The sequence below is a fragment of the Trachemys scripta genome, chromosome 9 (genome assembly GCF_013100865.1).
Source record: "Trachemys scripta elegans isolate TJP31775 chromosome 9, CAS_Tse_1.0, whole genome shotgun sequence".
NCBI lineage: Eukaryota > Metazoa > Chordata > Testudines > Emydidae > Trachemys > Trachemys scripta.
Genome location: NC_048306.1, coordinates 95005423 through 95021068, shown reverse-complemented (window position 1 = coordinate 95021068; position 15646 = coordinate 95005423). Strand labels below are relative to the sequence as shown.

The window sequence follows — 15646 nt, the reverse complement described above, 5'->3', positions numbered from 1 at the left end:
TCTCTTCAAAGAATCCCTTCAAACTCTAAAGGAAAGAGAATTCTGTCTGGCAATATCTTCAAAGCAGTGAAATTACAGGCAAAGGGAAGTTACTTGAATGATACCAGCATGACAGGATTTCCTAAAGTAAAAAAGATAATAAAATCACTGCAACAGGCAGTGCACAAAATAGGCAAAATCCCCAAAACTTCTTTGTTTTAACATAAAAGGATGGGCAAGATACCCTCAAACAATGTGAGAGGAACACACAGAACCCTGCGACAGAGCCTTGTGAATATACCCTACTAAAAACAAAAACTAGGCCTTGCCAAAAGAAACAAAAACTCTAGGAAATGACAGCTTGTGCTCCCCCACTTCAGAAACAGGACTAAAACTAAAGCTGGATTCCTCCAAAGGTTAAATTAAAGCCAGGGCCGGCTCCAGGCACCAGCACAGCAAGCTGGTGCTTGGGGCGGCCCATGGAAGGGAGCGGCACGTCCGGGTCTTCAGCAGCAATTCGGCGGCGGGTCCCTCAGTCCCTCTCGGAGGGAAGGACCGGCTGCCGAAGTGCCACCGAAGAAAGAAGCGGCGCGGTAGAGCAGCCGCCGATCTCTGCTTTTTTTTTTTCTTCTTCCCCCCTTCCTTCGCCACTTGGGGCAGCAACAAAGCTGGAACCGGCTCTGATTAAAGCAATACTGATTTCCAACTATATCTATGAAAGACTATGCAGCTGCCATGCCTAAATCCAAGAATGGAAGTATTCTAAGGTTCAGACATACTATTAGTATCTATGGGTGTATTTACTCAATATGTAGTTTTACATAGTCACATATTACCTTACTGCTGTTTCTTTCATGTTCAGTTTTCTGGTCATACCAAGGTTCATCCCATTTTTCTTCAGCTTGCCAGGCATATTTTAAGATTGTACTCAGGACTGCTTCAAAAAGGAGGATTATTAGATAGATAATCAAAAATGAGTTCATAGACCTAGAAGGAGGACACAAAAATACTATTTCAGTGTATTCTGTTTTGTTTTTTCCTTAATGTATGAAAGCAATGTTAAAATTTAACTGTGACAAAATGTTTTGTTGGCAAATATTTTCAGTGCGTCTGTTTCAAACAGAAAAGTTTCTATGTGACAAATGGAAACAATGGCAAACAGGAATGGAATACTACATTTGACTAAAATGTATACTAAATTACAGTAGATTTCTGCAGTTATTGTAAACTGAAGGTTAGATTAAGGTGCAACACTGTATCAAAATCTGTATCCTGTAACAGCTGCTGTTTGGAGTTTTGGGGATTAACTTTTATTATCCTTGTTCCGAGGACACCCTCTCTTCTGAATACCACTTCAGAATGTGAAGGAACTGAGGAAGACCAATACAGAGATCCAATCCAAGGCCGCTCCCTTTTCGCTACCTGAAAATGCAGTTCCATAGCTGGACAGTGACCACCTTTCAACCCTGTCAATACTCATTAAGGCCAGAGTTGATGTCAGTGCACGGGAAATGTTAAATGCGGGGATGGAAAGATACAGCAGCTTCTTGTGCATCCCACAGATTTGTTTGTGTCTGGCTACATTAGTATAATTAACTCTTTGGTTGTAAAAGGAGTACTTCGTGCTCCTTTTCAGAATCTGTATCTTCTCTACTAATACCGCAGACCAAGTAACAGGAACAAGCACCCACATGGAATAAGAAGGGGAGAAAAATCAGGATTCAGGAGATAGAGATGAAGACTTTGACTGAGTTCATCCCACTACAAGGGCAGGATGCAACTTCCTAATAAAGGATGTGTCAAGAGAGTGACAAAGATTGGGACTACCATAAAACATAGTCTCTGAACCTCTGGTGAAAGGAGCACCTCATATCTCTTGAATAATCTCCTCCTGACTACTCTGGAGTAGCATTCATGGCCTTCGGTAGTCGCTGCCTAAGGACTGCCAAACAGGGCCTTACAGGAAAAACTGACTTATTTTTATTATTCTAATCCTTCCTTGTAAGAGAGAGCAATCAAACTAGTTTTGCATACTATTGCAAAATGAAGCTGTAAGTAATGAAGTGATGAAATTAGATAACCAGTATTAACAAATGAAATTTAAATTACAATTACACCAGCCAGCAGAAGACCTAGCATTTACAATAGCTCCCTTTGTCTATGTACTGTCAAAAATATAGGCAATTAATTATTTTAATTACTGCTGAAACACTGAGTTTAGATTCTACACATAAATAAGACAGTATAACACATACATACTTTTCTACTGCTGATCGTTTCTGAGATTTACTCTTGTAATTTAATGCCATCTTTGTCTCCATACCCGTATACACAGCAACACCTGAAAAAACAGAACCATACTTCAGTTTCTGTTCAGGTACAGCTTGGTATTTTCTACAAAAATTAGAGGGGTTGGTACTTGTAATGTGCACTCAGACACCATGGTGAGGCTAGTTAGACATTTCGGTGGCATTCTGTGATGATAAAGCAGAGTTTTGGAACTAATTTTAGCACTTGCTAATGCTGCTAAATGTTAGATCTATACTGTTCCCTGATATATAATTAAGGGTATAGAGGTCAGAATATAAATGCCCTAGAGTGGGTCTTAAACAGTGGAAACAGACAGCAGTGTCAGAGCCACCTAGCTAATGGATTCTTGTTACTCCATTATTAAACCCAAAGACAGAATCTGATATCCCACAGGGCTCTCTGGCCATAGTCTCCTCCCCTTCAGCCATAATCATACCCCATCTACAGGTAAACCCCAGTAGGATTGTTAAAATATCTTCAATATGAATGGGAAAATTAGGCCACAACTCATCAACATGTTTTAAGAAGACACACTGTTAAAAACGTTTCGATGTCTACAAACCAAAAATTTCTTTTGCGTTTTTTAATCTTGCTCCTCGAAGTAAGAGACTTTCAGGCCCAAGAGGTCTAAAAAGAAAGATACATTAAAAAAAAATGCTAAAGCACAATATTTAAGAATGGCTATTTTTTAAATCTAGGACATCACCACATTTTGAATTCTAAGGGTCCCTTTAAATCAATTTGTATTAGCTGAAACTGGTGCTGTGGAAAGCACAGCTGTAGTTATCAGGAAAGTTAATTTAAGGTAAGAGTGATATGTATATGTTCCATCCCAGTGTTTGTACCATCTTTGGAAACTGTCAAAAATGTTAGCTTGAAGTCAAGCAAAAAAAAGTAAAATTTTCTTATTTTGCCTGAAGTGGTGCCAATAGAAATTGAAATGGAAAAAAACTCCAGTGGAGGGGCAGACACCAGAATTAAAAACTAAACACTAAGATGTACAGCTTATTAACCTCCTGTACAGCTTAGTGTTGGTTTTTCACTCTTTCATAAGCAGTAGCAACAATAGCTCATGATTACCATTTACATAAACAAAGTGTCTTATCCTTCAAGTTCAGTTGAAAACATAACCCAGATTTAAAAAACTGTGTTCACAAAAGACAAACTTTTCTGCTAGACTAACTATAGCTACACCAGCAATTGCCATAGTTGCATCTACAACCACAGTAACTGCATGTGCAAATTATGCACTTGAGTTTGTGACAGTTGCTTTAAATTTTTTCTGTATAAAATCACTGTTAGAAAGAATTCAACCCAAACTTGAGTAAAAATTCTTATAATGTAAATATTTCTTAGTAGATTTGCAAAGTTTTAATAAAATAAAACAATGCAATATAGTACACTTGAAGTAGAGAGGATTTTAGGTATTCAGGTAAATTATGTTCTCTTACGAAGCTGTACCCATATTGCTGGACTCAATTGGTTTTACAGTCAATAAAACCAGTTGAACTGTGTATTCTGAGCTAGCTAAATCAGTGCAGTACAGGCTAAACTGGTTTATTTTTGATGGTAATGAGATATAAGCTCTGTCTACTGGTGGTGTTGTAAGTGTGTCTTCACACATGCTTTAAACTGGTTCTGCTATAGTTTTCAACTGAATTAATTCTGAGATTAATCCTGGAGCTGAAAAGCTTGGCAATAATATATTTTGAAGAGCTGCAAATGTGGTAGCAACCTAAAGAAAACCTTTGGGAATGCCCTGTTTTTGTTGTTCAGGCATAGGCTTTGGGGCTGAAAGATCTGTCTTCTGTCTCCATACTTCATGCAAGACCTTGGAAAAGAGCTCAGGCAAATCATTTTTTTCACCCCTTATTCAATGTACTCATCTTTAAAACTGACATTTACCAACCTCACAGCAGTATTGAGAGCATCAATTCATTCACATTTATAAAGATTTTTATATTTTCAAATAAAGGGCACTATATAAGTGCTGAACTATAAACTTGTTTCAGAGATTATTCAGTCAGTGGAAAAAGGGCTTAAAAAAAGAAAAATCAGAACCAGTCCAAGAAGTTCATTCTGAACTGGTTCTGATTTTTTTTAGCTCTTTTCCCACTTAACTGAATAATCTCTTTAACAAAGTTTATAATTGAGCACTTATATAGTGTCTTCTATCTGAAGATATAAAAATTTATATAAAAATGTTAATTAAGCAAGCTCCCAATTTGGCAGTGAGCTCAATAAATATGCCAATTTTAAAGATGAGTAAATTGAAGTACAGGGTGAATAAATGATTTGCCCAAAGCCTTGTATGAAGTGTGGGGACAGAAGACAGGCCCTAGAGATAAAAGCTCTGTGCCTGAACAACGAAAACAATTAAGAATGAACTTCTTGGGTATTAAAATAACAAACAAGTCATAGGAAGGAACTGGTTTGTTAATGAATATATCTATTATGTACAAAAGCACATTTTAAAAGACAGAGAGGACCAACTTTTCAAGAGGTCTCAACACCCACCAGCTATACTGGCAATCTGGGTGCTAAGCACTCTTGAAACTCTGGGCACTTCTTTTAGGTGCCTATATGGGAGCTAATATCAGTTGAAAATCTGTTCTTAAACCTCTCAACTTCTTTACTGCTTGACCCTTTTGATAATTTTTGCTGCATTTTAAATGGATATTTCATTTATTTCAATGGAACAGGAAAACCTATTATACCAGGCATGTTCACTATAACAGGTGATGTGCATTTACTGCAATACATGGGATTATATGCTCTGCAACATTTAAGTAGTTAAATACCTAGTGAAAGTGCACATTTATTAAACGTGTTTAAAAAAACCAAAGCCCCATCAGGGTAATAAGCCAGTATTTCCCACTGATTTCAACAGGAGCTGAGATTGCTCAGTGCCTCTGATAATCAAGCTATGGGTATCTATTGCATTATGAGATACAGAATTGTAAATTACAACACTTCTCACAAATTTGACATGCTAACTTCATACTCACATTTTAGAAACATTCAAAGGCCAACTTTACAAAAAGCAAGTTAATTCAAGTGGTGAAGCTAACACATACAATTACCATAAATAATCTTTGGAAAACACAAGTAAATTTAGGTTTAAATATTTCAACTGTCTAATCTAGTTTTACTTGACTCAACCTTAACTATGGAGTTGAACTAGTATCTGGATAATAAACTATTACCCTTTTCCATTCCATGATAATGCTCTTTTATAAGAGTCAGGTTCAATCACCATAACTTAGCTTTTAAGTTTTACTAAGTGAGCTTTACAAACATTTTACCTACCGTACAATTTCCTCAATTTGATGACTTATAGTTATTCTTCCAACAAATCTATGAAAAAAAGGTCATATGTTAGAATGTTAGTGTACAAACTCCAATATTAAAAAAAATATATCTTTATTTCATTTATGCAAGGAAAGCATGACATAAATGTGTTATGTGCCAGATGGAATATCCCGTCCTTGATTTACAGTCTGTTTTATTAATGGGCAATACTTTAACCTTGGTGATAATTCTGAGGTATGTTTCAAGAAGTCATCAACAAGAGCTAGGAGCCATCCCCCCTTCAAGAAAATGAGTGATTTTAGAAATAACCCATACAACTCAATTTATGAAATCAGGTAACAAGTAAATTTTGAAAAAAAAATCCAGAGTGATTACATGTTCTAATCAAACAGAATTCCAAAAAAAACGTCAAAGTTACCAGTACATTTTCCCATCTGAAATGAATACTAATTCACATCTAACAGAGCAGATGAATAAACCATACTTTCAACTTCTTAGGTGTCTGACATGTCAAATATATTTTGTATGCCCTATAACACCCTGATTTGAAATGACTGTAAAAGTTCACTATCATTGGTTTAGTACCTCCTTACTGACATCACTAATTCTATGACCGATACAATCCACTTAAGAGATTCAGTGTTCAATAATTAGTTAAGCAAATATACATGTTATGAATCTGAAATTCCACAAGGAACCAAACACTCAGTTAAAATAAGCTACTCTCCATATAGTATAATTACTAAAACTAATGTACATGAAATTTATCAGCTTCTATTAAAGCTAGTCATGAATAAAAAATTAATACAATGTTAATATTATGCTATGAGTCAGAAATATTTACAGGGCCATAGACCTACATAACATACATTTGTTAAGAAAACACCCTTTTAAAAAGTTTATCACATTGCTTGCTGACTGTAGCTTTTAAATGAGACATGTTGGTGAGTTAATGATTTACTAAACTAATCTTTTGCTGCTGGGAAACATAGTTCAAATCCTGCTTAGGCTGTAAATGAAAGTGAATTTTGGGGTATATGTTCTTAGTGGAAAATTAACACAAAGCACACAATTTGAGACACTTTAAATTTAGAACAAAAGAAAGGGGTGTTAAATATTCAGGACTGAAGTGTTTTGGCAGAACCATATACAGCTCGTCTTTTTCCACAATTCCTGCTCAAGCACCATTACTTTTAAAATTTGTGAACAAATTTACTGCTTATCTAGCGATGTAGAACCATGCTGGTGTTAAAATGTAAACAATAAAAATCAGAAGGCTCTTTCTCTTTTTGTAGCTTTAAGCATCATAGGGATTTACATACAAATTCCTAAATTTGTTTACTAAAACCTGAAATGTACAACAATACATGGAGAAGCTTTCCTCTCAGCAAGATCCATATCATTAACAACCATCAGATATTTTGCTTTTAAATCAACTTTGAAATTATGAAGAATAAAATGACACCTGTATAGGTCTGCTTCTGGCTGTTGACATTCTACAACAGCTACGAGCGTGTCCAAGTTGGCAACTGACTGTAATACTGCTGTTTCTGGGACTGCAACATGAGTCTGAAAAACACACATTTCTATACATGAGAATTTCTCAATGATACAGAACAGTACTAGTTTGCTGGCGTTTCGTTGGTCAAGTAAAGCCTCTGGAACCCCGAAAAGGGTCATGGATTTTGTATATGAAAGCATCACATCTTGTATACTGACAGATGTTTCACCACTGTGACATTGCAAACTGCCATTTAAAGTACTGCAATAGTGTTCCTTAAAAGTGATTAACTTGGCCAGAGAAAACCCACATTAAGTACCATTTTATAACATTTCTTACATTAGCAGATCAAGCAAGATTCTTGGTCCTATTAATATACTGCAGCTCAAACCGAAGAAAAATAAACCGGGATACTACAGTTCTGATATATTAAGACATACCTAATAACTAAAGGTCAGATTCTGCTACTCTTACTCTCATTGAGTAGTACATTTTACTTCAAAAGCCCATTGATTTCAAGAGGCTTGGATACTACTCAGTTTGAGTAAGGGTGGCAGAATAAGATCCTATGTGTAGCACAACAAGGTAAAACAGCAGACTATGACATATTGTGATTTTTAAAATAGCCTTGCTATGTGCTCAAATAAGTAAAAATAAAAAATTAGCTATATTTCGATAAGTACAGAGCCTAGACACTCTCTCTCTACTTTTAGTAAAACTGCTAGCACATTGTGGAAGCTGCAAGAAATTTTTAATAAAAGTAAAATTAGACACACAAAAACCTCCCATTTGAGTCATTAACAGAGAAATTTAAGGAAGCAAAGGCTGCAAGTTGATTTGACTTATTTCTATGTTACATTTCATACTAGAAAACCGCATATGTTTAGACTACCAACCTTAAGATTAGTTTCTCCATCCAAGCTAGCAGTAGTAACATGACACGAACCATCCACTCTATCGGAGGACAGAAGTACAAGGTCAACAGGGAAAGTCTCATCTTTGGCTACTCTGACAATATCACCCACCTGAAAAGATAAATACAAATGAGAGTATGCTTCTGAAAAAGAATAGATTAAGAATTAATTTTAACAGTTATTCAGAATTATAATGCAATAGGCCTACATAAAATTGCAATGCAGCAAATGAGCATTTTGCTTAAATGAACTAATTGGCATTAACTATAGTTCTAAAAAAGAAATACATTGTTTTCTGCTAGTTATTAGACACATACCCTAATGTTTTTTGATCTAGTTTTTACAAGGCCACCACTTCGAACAACATAAACTGGAGCTCCATTTACTTCATTGTCTGCTTTATGTCGTAACCAGTCTTCATAACCCTGCAGAAATACAAGATTGAACGTTATATTTTAAACAGCTATATACTTTTCTAAGAGTCACAGAGTAGTGTGAGGAACCATAGCTTTGCAAACAACCAGCTGTTTGACCTTGAGCATGTCACTAGACCAGTGGTTCCCAAACTTGTTCCGCCGCTTGTGCAGGGAAAGCCCCTGGCGGGCCAGGCCGGTTTGTTTACCTGCTGCGTCCACAGGTTCGGACAATCGCAGCTCCCAGTGGTCACGGTTTGCTGTTCCAGGCCAATGGGATGTACTGGCCTTCGCTTCCAGCAGCTCCGATTGGCCTGGAGCAGCGAACCGCAGCCACTGGGAGCCGCGATCGGCCGAACCTGCGGACGTGGCAGGTAAACAAACTGGCCCGGCCCGCCAGGGGCTGTCCCTGCACAAGCAGCGGAACAAGTTTGGGAACCACTGCACAGGACCTCTGTTCTATTCAGGTTCTACTGCACCCATCACTGTGCAGTCGTAATGTAGAATTATGGAATCTGTTATTACTATTTTAAAACAAAAATATCTGAGGTGAAGGTTCCTGAAGAAGAGTTAAAACAACTGCTCATGCAACCTGAGAGCCTCACAATGTCTAAGTGGATTAAGGCAACTGAGTAGGGAATACAGCCAATCATTCCCACAGTCTCATTTACTGATTTATTAAAATAACTCCCTTTTCTATTAAACTATGCAATTCCCAAAGAGCTTGCTCTAGTGTCTTTCTAAGCAACAGCCGAGGCAAAGGGATTTTAACTTCTACGGTGTGGAGTTGACGTTCATGTTTTGTTGAGCAAGTGGAGATGACAGTGTATGTGAGAAAAATAGTCAGGTACAAAGTTTTAATTCATCCAGACTGTGCCAGGGCAACAATTTAGACTGACTAATCAACCTGAATTTTAATAGAGAGGACAAACTAACTTTTTTCCTCCAGATATCAAAAAATCAGAGGCTACATGTTCTGTTTTATATTTTCTTTGTGCATTAGTTAACATATTGCTTGTTTACTTGTACACCTCCCAATAAATTTGTAGTCAGACAGTAATAGGTATATCCTGGAAGATACTATTGATATGCAGGAGGCAATGGATCCGGCAGCATACATATGAATTCAATAACTATCTGTATTCCTGAAACGAAGGTTAATGTTAATATTATTTGTGTTATTGTCGTGCCTAGGAGTCCCAGTCATGCACCAGGATCCCATTGTGCTAGGTGTGCTCAAACACAGAACAAAAAGACAGTCCATGCCCCAAGAAGCTTAAAATCTAAGTATATAAACAGGGAAGTTCTTGAGCCAGTAATTTTTAACAGCAATGTATTTTGCTGTTTCCTGACTAACTCTGGCTATAATTCACTGTTAAATAATTTTTCTACCAATGTTTCATTCACAAGTGTGTGTGTATTGTACTCTCAATTCAAAGTTACAAAAGTAGGCCTAGTGGGCGAGTAAGCAAGCTCACAGCTGTGCATAACATTCAGATGTGAAAATTTTAAAAAGTTTGACTTGATAAAAAGCAAAGCCTGCAGCAGATTTATATTTACCATTTCTATATAAAAAACTAAATGTTACTCAAAGTACTAAAAGTGTGTTCATCAACTACCTCTAAGGATTACAGCAAAAGATCAGTTTTCTGTGAAGATCTAGGGTACTTTTGATAACATACTAAATTCAGTGAGACAAATATTCAAGGGTATGTTCATTTAATGTGGAAAAGTCACTTTCCACTGATGCCCGAGAAACAGATTCATTACCTTACTTTGCCTCAAATGGACAAAACAGCCAACCAACTCTGAAGTGCTACCTCCAATATCTTATACGCCAACATGTATTCTATACTTGTCATATGCAATATTATAGAAATCTATTTTAGGGATGTTTTAGAGGATTTTTTAGACATCTTGTTGTGTGTATTTTCATCTCTCTTTCCATCTGCAAAGCTGGGGACATGAGTTACCATGAATTCAACTGTACAGAGGTCAGAAGCAGCCATAAAAAACCTGGAAAGCGATCTGAATTGCTTTTCCATCCATAAAAACGTGACAAAGCAGTCTGCTTTCTTGGAACCTTGCAAGCCTAGAAGTGAGTACTGGGTCTCACTGAAATGCTGGGAATATCACCACCCTAATGAGATGGTTTCTGACCTTGGAATGCCGCAAGATATTGGACCTGAATGTTTTTATATTCACATATAGAAAAGTTGTTACTGATACAAAACTAAATCTTGCTTGTCCTGAACCTTGGACTAGTGTTAATTTGAGGGGATTGACAGAGGAAATATTTCTATGGAAAGTTTATTGAGGCAGTCAAAGGGGTATGATAGGTTTATCATCTATCAACTGGTTCTTAATTTATAAAATTGATATCACCTCCATACATGGTGTTTATTATATATAAAATAGAAGCATTTTGCCCAATTATACTCTTAATTCAGCCACTGCATGAGTTTTTTTTTCTTTTGGGTTCAAATGTTCTGGATACAGAACACTTTATTTAAAAAATGACCTGATATTGGAGGATCCCACACATGACTAATGAATGGAGAAAAAAATCCAAAGTACCGTATTCTGTGTTTCCAAGTTTATAGTGTTATATTGCAAATACTCCTCTAATACTCAGAAGGCTAACCCAATTCTTTGAGGGTGTGGAACAATGAAGAAGAAAGAAGGGAAGGCTTATTTGGGTCATGTAAATCCCAGTGCCATTACAATTCTCTTGTTTCTGAGCAACACAACTGCTAAAAAGAATACACACTAGGAACTAGGGCTGTCAAGTGAATAAAAAAAAAATGTATCGTGATTAATCGGGCAATTAAAAAAATTAATCGCAATTAACTGTGCTGTTAAACAATAATAGAATACCATTTATTTAAAGATTTTTAGATGTTTTCTACATTTTCAAATATATTGATTTCAATTGCAATACAGAATACAAAGTGTACAGTGCTCACTTTATTTTTGATTACAAATATTTGCACTGTAAAAACAAAAGAAATAGTATTTTTTAATTCACCTAATACAAGTAATGTAGTACAGTCTCTATCATGAAAATTGAAATTACAAATGTAGAATTATGTACAAAAATAACTGCATTCAAAAATAAAACAAATGTCCACTCAGTCCTACTTCTTGTTCAGCCAATCACTCAGACAAACAAGTTTACATTTGCAGGAAATAATGCTGCCCGCTTCTTGTTTATGGTGTCACCTGAAAGTGAGAACAGGCGTTCACATGGCATTGTTGTAGCTGGCATCGCAAGGTATTAAAGATTCATATGTCCCTTCATGCTTCAACCACCATTCCACCAGAGGACATGCGTCCATACTGATGACGGGTTCTGCTCGATAGCAATCCAAAACAGTGAGGACCAACGTATGTTCATTTTCATCATCTGAGTCAGATGCCACCAGCATAAGGTTGATTTTCTATTTTGGTGGTTCGGGTTCTGTAGTTTCCGCATTGGAGTATTGCTCTTTTAAGACTTCTGAAAACATGCTCCACACCTCATCCGTCTCAGATTTTGGAAGGCATTTCAGATTCTTAAACCTTGGGTCAAGTGCTGTAGCTATCTTTAGAAATTTCACACTGGTACCTTCTTTGCGTTTTGTCAAATCTGCGGTGAAGGTGTTCTTAAAACGAACAACCTGTGCTAGGTCATCATCCAAGACTGCCATAACATGAAATATATGGCAGAATGCGGGTAAAACAGAGCAGAAGACATACAATTCTCCCCCAAGGAGTTGAGTCACAAATTTAATTAATGCATTTTTTTTTTTAAATGAGCATCAGCAGCATGGAAGCATGGCCTCTGGAATGGTGGTTGAAACATGAAAGGGCATACAAATGTTTTGCATACCTGGCACATAAATACCTTGCAATGCCAACTACAAAAGTGCCATGCAAACGCCTGTTCTCACTTTTAAGTGACACTGTAAATAAGAAGAGGGCAGCATTATCTCCCGTAAATATAAACAAACTTGTTTGTCTTAGCAATTAGCTGAACAAGAAAAAGGCTGAGTAGCTTGTAGACTCTGAAGTCTTACATTGTTTTGGTTTTGAGTGCAGTTACGTAACAAATTTTTTTTACATTTGTAAGTTGCACTTTCATGATAAAGAGCTTGCTCTAGAGTACTTCACCATAGCATGCTGGTGATGCCTCACACACTATGGAATCCTGCTAAAGACTGGAGATAGTGTATAGTGGTCTCATAAAGCTTACTGGATTTAAAATATCATACCATCTTGCAGGATTTTAATACCCTAATTTTAAGAGGCACTATTTCTCTTCCCCCTACTACCTCCACTGCAACGTTGCTATAGAACAGCTCCAGTCTAACAGAGTTACGGAGTTCTGTGACCTGTGTCTTGAAACTGGTGCAGTGAAGGCTGGGGAGTCACACAAACAGAAAAAGATCACTTCAGTAATTTGTATCCGGAATGACCTTCTTACCCTTGTCATTTGGGGAATTCTGCATATTATCTAGACCACCCCTGACCGATGTTTATCTAACCTAAAAATCTCCAATGATGGAGATTCCACAGCCTCCCTAGGCAATTTATTCTAGTGCTTAACCATCCTGACAGTTAGGAAGTTTTTTCTAATGTCCAACCTAAACCTCCCTTACTGACATTTAAGCCCATTGCTTCTTGTCCTAGCCTCAGAGGTTAAGAACAATTTTTCTTCCTCCTCCTTGTACGAAGCTTTTACATACTTGAAAATTGTTATGTCCCCTCTCAGTCTTATCTTTTCTGGACTAAACAAACAATTTTTTTCACTCTTCCCTCATAGGTCATGTTTTCTAGACCTTTAATCATTTTTGTTGCTTTTCTCTGGACTCTCTCCAATTTGTCCACACTCTTCCTGAAATGTGGCGCCCAGAACTGGGCACAATACTCCAGTTGAGGCCTAATCAGAGCGGATGAATTACTTCTCATGTCTTGTTTACAACATTCCTGCTAATGCATTCCAGAATTATGTTTGCTTTTTTTGCAACAGCGTTACACTGTTGACTCATATTTTGCTTGGGGTCCACTATGACCGCCAGATCCCTTTCCACAGTACTCCTTCCTAGGCAGTCATTTCCCAATTTCTGTGTGTACAACTGATTGTTCCTTCCTAAATGGAGTATTTGCATTTATCCTTATTGAATTTCATCCTATTTACTTCAGACCATTTCTCCAGTTTGTCTAGATCATTTTGAATTTTAATCCTATCCTCTAAAGCACTTACAACCTCTCCCAGCTGGATATCGTCCGCAAACTTTATAAGTGTACTATCTATATGCCATTATCTAAATCGCTGATGAAGATACTGAACAGAACCAGACCCAGAACTGATCCCTGCAGGACCCCATTCGTTATGTTCTTCCAGCTTGACTCTGAACTACTAACTATTCTCTGGGACCAGTTTTCCAAGCAGTTTTGCTCCCACCTTATAGTAGCTCCATCTAGGTTGCATTTCCCTAGTTTATTTATGAGAAGGTCACGTGGGACAGTATGAAAAGCTTTACTAAAATCAAGATATACCATGTCTACCGCTTCCCCCCATCCACAAGGCTTGTTACCCTATCAAAGAAAGCTATCAGGTTGGTTTGATTCGACTTGTTTTTGACAAATCCATGCTGACTGTTGCTTATCACCTTATTATCTTCTAGATGTTTGCAAACTGATTGCTTAATTATATGCTTCATTATCTTTCTGGGTACAGAAGTTAAACTGACTGGTCTGTAATTCCGCGAGTTGTCCTTATTTCCCTTTTTATAGATGGGCACTATATTTGCCCTTTTCCAGTCTTCTGGAATCTCTCCCATATTCCATGACTTCTCAAAGATAATCACTAATGGCTCAGATATCTCTTAGGATTAATTAAAATTCAACAACCCATTTTGCAGGTAACCATTAAGCCTTCCCAAAAGCCCTGTGACGGGTTGGATCACAGAAACCCCCTTGGGAGCTGCCACCCAATGTACCAAGACTACCCCTGTTCCTGTTTTCCCTGCCAGCTCAGGACTCCATCACCAGACACTCCCGTCTGCTCCAACACAGACCCAGGGTCTGAATCACTTGCCCCAAAGCTGCAAGTTTACCTGAAAACAGCTCACAGAAGTGTGCTTGTCTTTAGCACTCAGATGCCCAACTCCCAATGGGGTCTAAACCCAAATAAATCCGTTTTACCCCGCATAAAGCTTTTAAAACTTATGCAGGGCAAACTCATAAATTGTTCGCCCTCTATAACACTGATAGAGACATATGCACAGTTGTTTGCTCCCCCAGGTATTAATACATACTCTGAGTAAATTACTAAATAAAAAGTGATTTTATTAAATACAGAAAATAGGATTTAAGTGGTTCCAAGTAGTAACAGACAGAACAAAGTAAGTCACCAAGCAAAATAAAATAAAATGCACAAATCTATGTCTAATCAAGCGAAATACAGATAATCTCACCCTCAGAGATGCTTCAGTAAGTTTCTCTCAGACTGGACACCTTGCAGGCCTGGGCACAATTCTTTCCCCTGGTACAGCTCTTGTTCCAGCTCAGGTGATAGCTAGGGGATTCTTCATGATGGCTCCTCTCTCCCTTTGTTCTCTTCCACCCCTTTATATATATCTTTTACATAAGGCGGGAACCCTTTGTCCCTCTGGGTTTCCACCCCCCCCTCACTGGAAAAGCACCAGGTTAAAGACGGATTCCAGTTCAGGTGACATGATCACATGTCACTGCAAGACTTCATTGCCCACTTGCCAGCAGACACATATACAGGAAGACTAACAGATAAACACAGCCATCTGCAGACAATGGTCCTGGTTAATGGGAGTCATCAAGATTCCAAAACATCATTAATGGCCCACACTTTACATAATTACAATAGGCCCTCAGAGTTATGTTTTATATTTCTAGTTTTAGATACAAGAGTGGTACATTTCTACAAATAGGATGATCACACTCAGATTATGAGCTTTATAATGATACCTTACAAGAGACCTTTTGCACAAAGCATATCCCAGTTGCATTATATTCACTTATGTTTTTATAAAACCATATAGACTGCACAACGTCACAAGCCCTACCAGCATTAATGTACTTCAGGGACAGTGAAATATAGTCAGAGCTCTTTGTTTAGATTACAAACATTATTTTTGTAAGGTTAGGATCTTAATTGAATTTCTGCTTCTAATCAATATGCAACTGTAAAGTGGTTA

General features: G+C 37.4%; 1 protein-coding gene across 6 annotated transcripts in view; it reads right to left on the bottom strand.

Annotated features, from left to right (window-relative positions):
- Positions 1–15646, bottom strand: part of ATP11B (ATPase phospholipid transporting 11B (putative)) — a 105587-nt gene that overhangs the window by 64576 nt on the left and 25365 nt on the right. For all 6 annotated transcript variants that reach the window (XR_004647010.1, XR_004647009.1, XM_034780608.1 and 3 more), the window contains exons 5-11: positions 8334–8441; positions 7999–8127; positions 7067–7170; positions 5599–5646; positions 2852–2916; positions 2239–2320; positions 816–966 (exon numbers count right to left, since the gene is read on the bottom strand). Coding sequence is in view for 4 of the 6 variants with exons in the window: in XM_034780608.1 (XP_034636499.1) it covers positions 816–966; positions 2239–2320; positions 2852–2916; positions 5599–5646; positions 7067–7170; positions 7999–8127; positions 8334–8441 (687 nt within the window). In the remaining 2 variants the exon portion in view is untranslated. The remainder of the gene's footprint in view (positions 1–815; positions 967–2238; positions 2321–2851; positions 2917–5598; positions 5647–7066; positions 7171–7998; positions 8128–8333; positions 8442–15646) is intronic.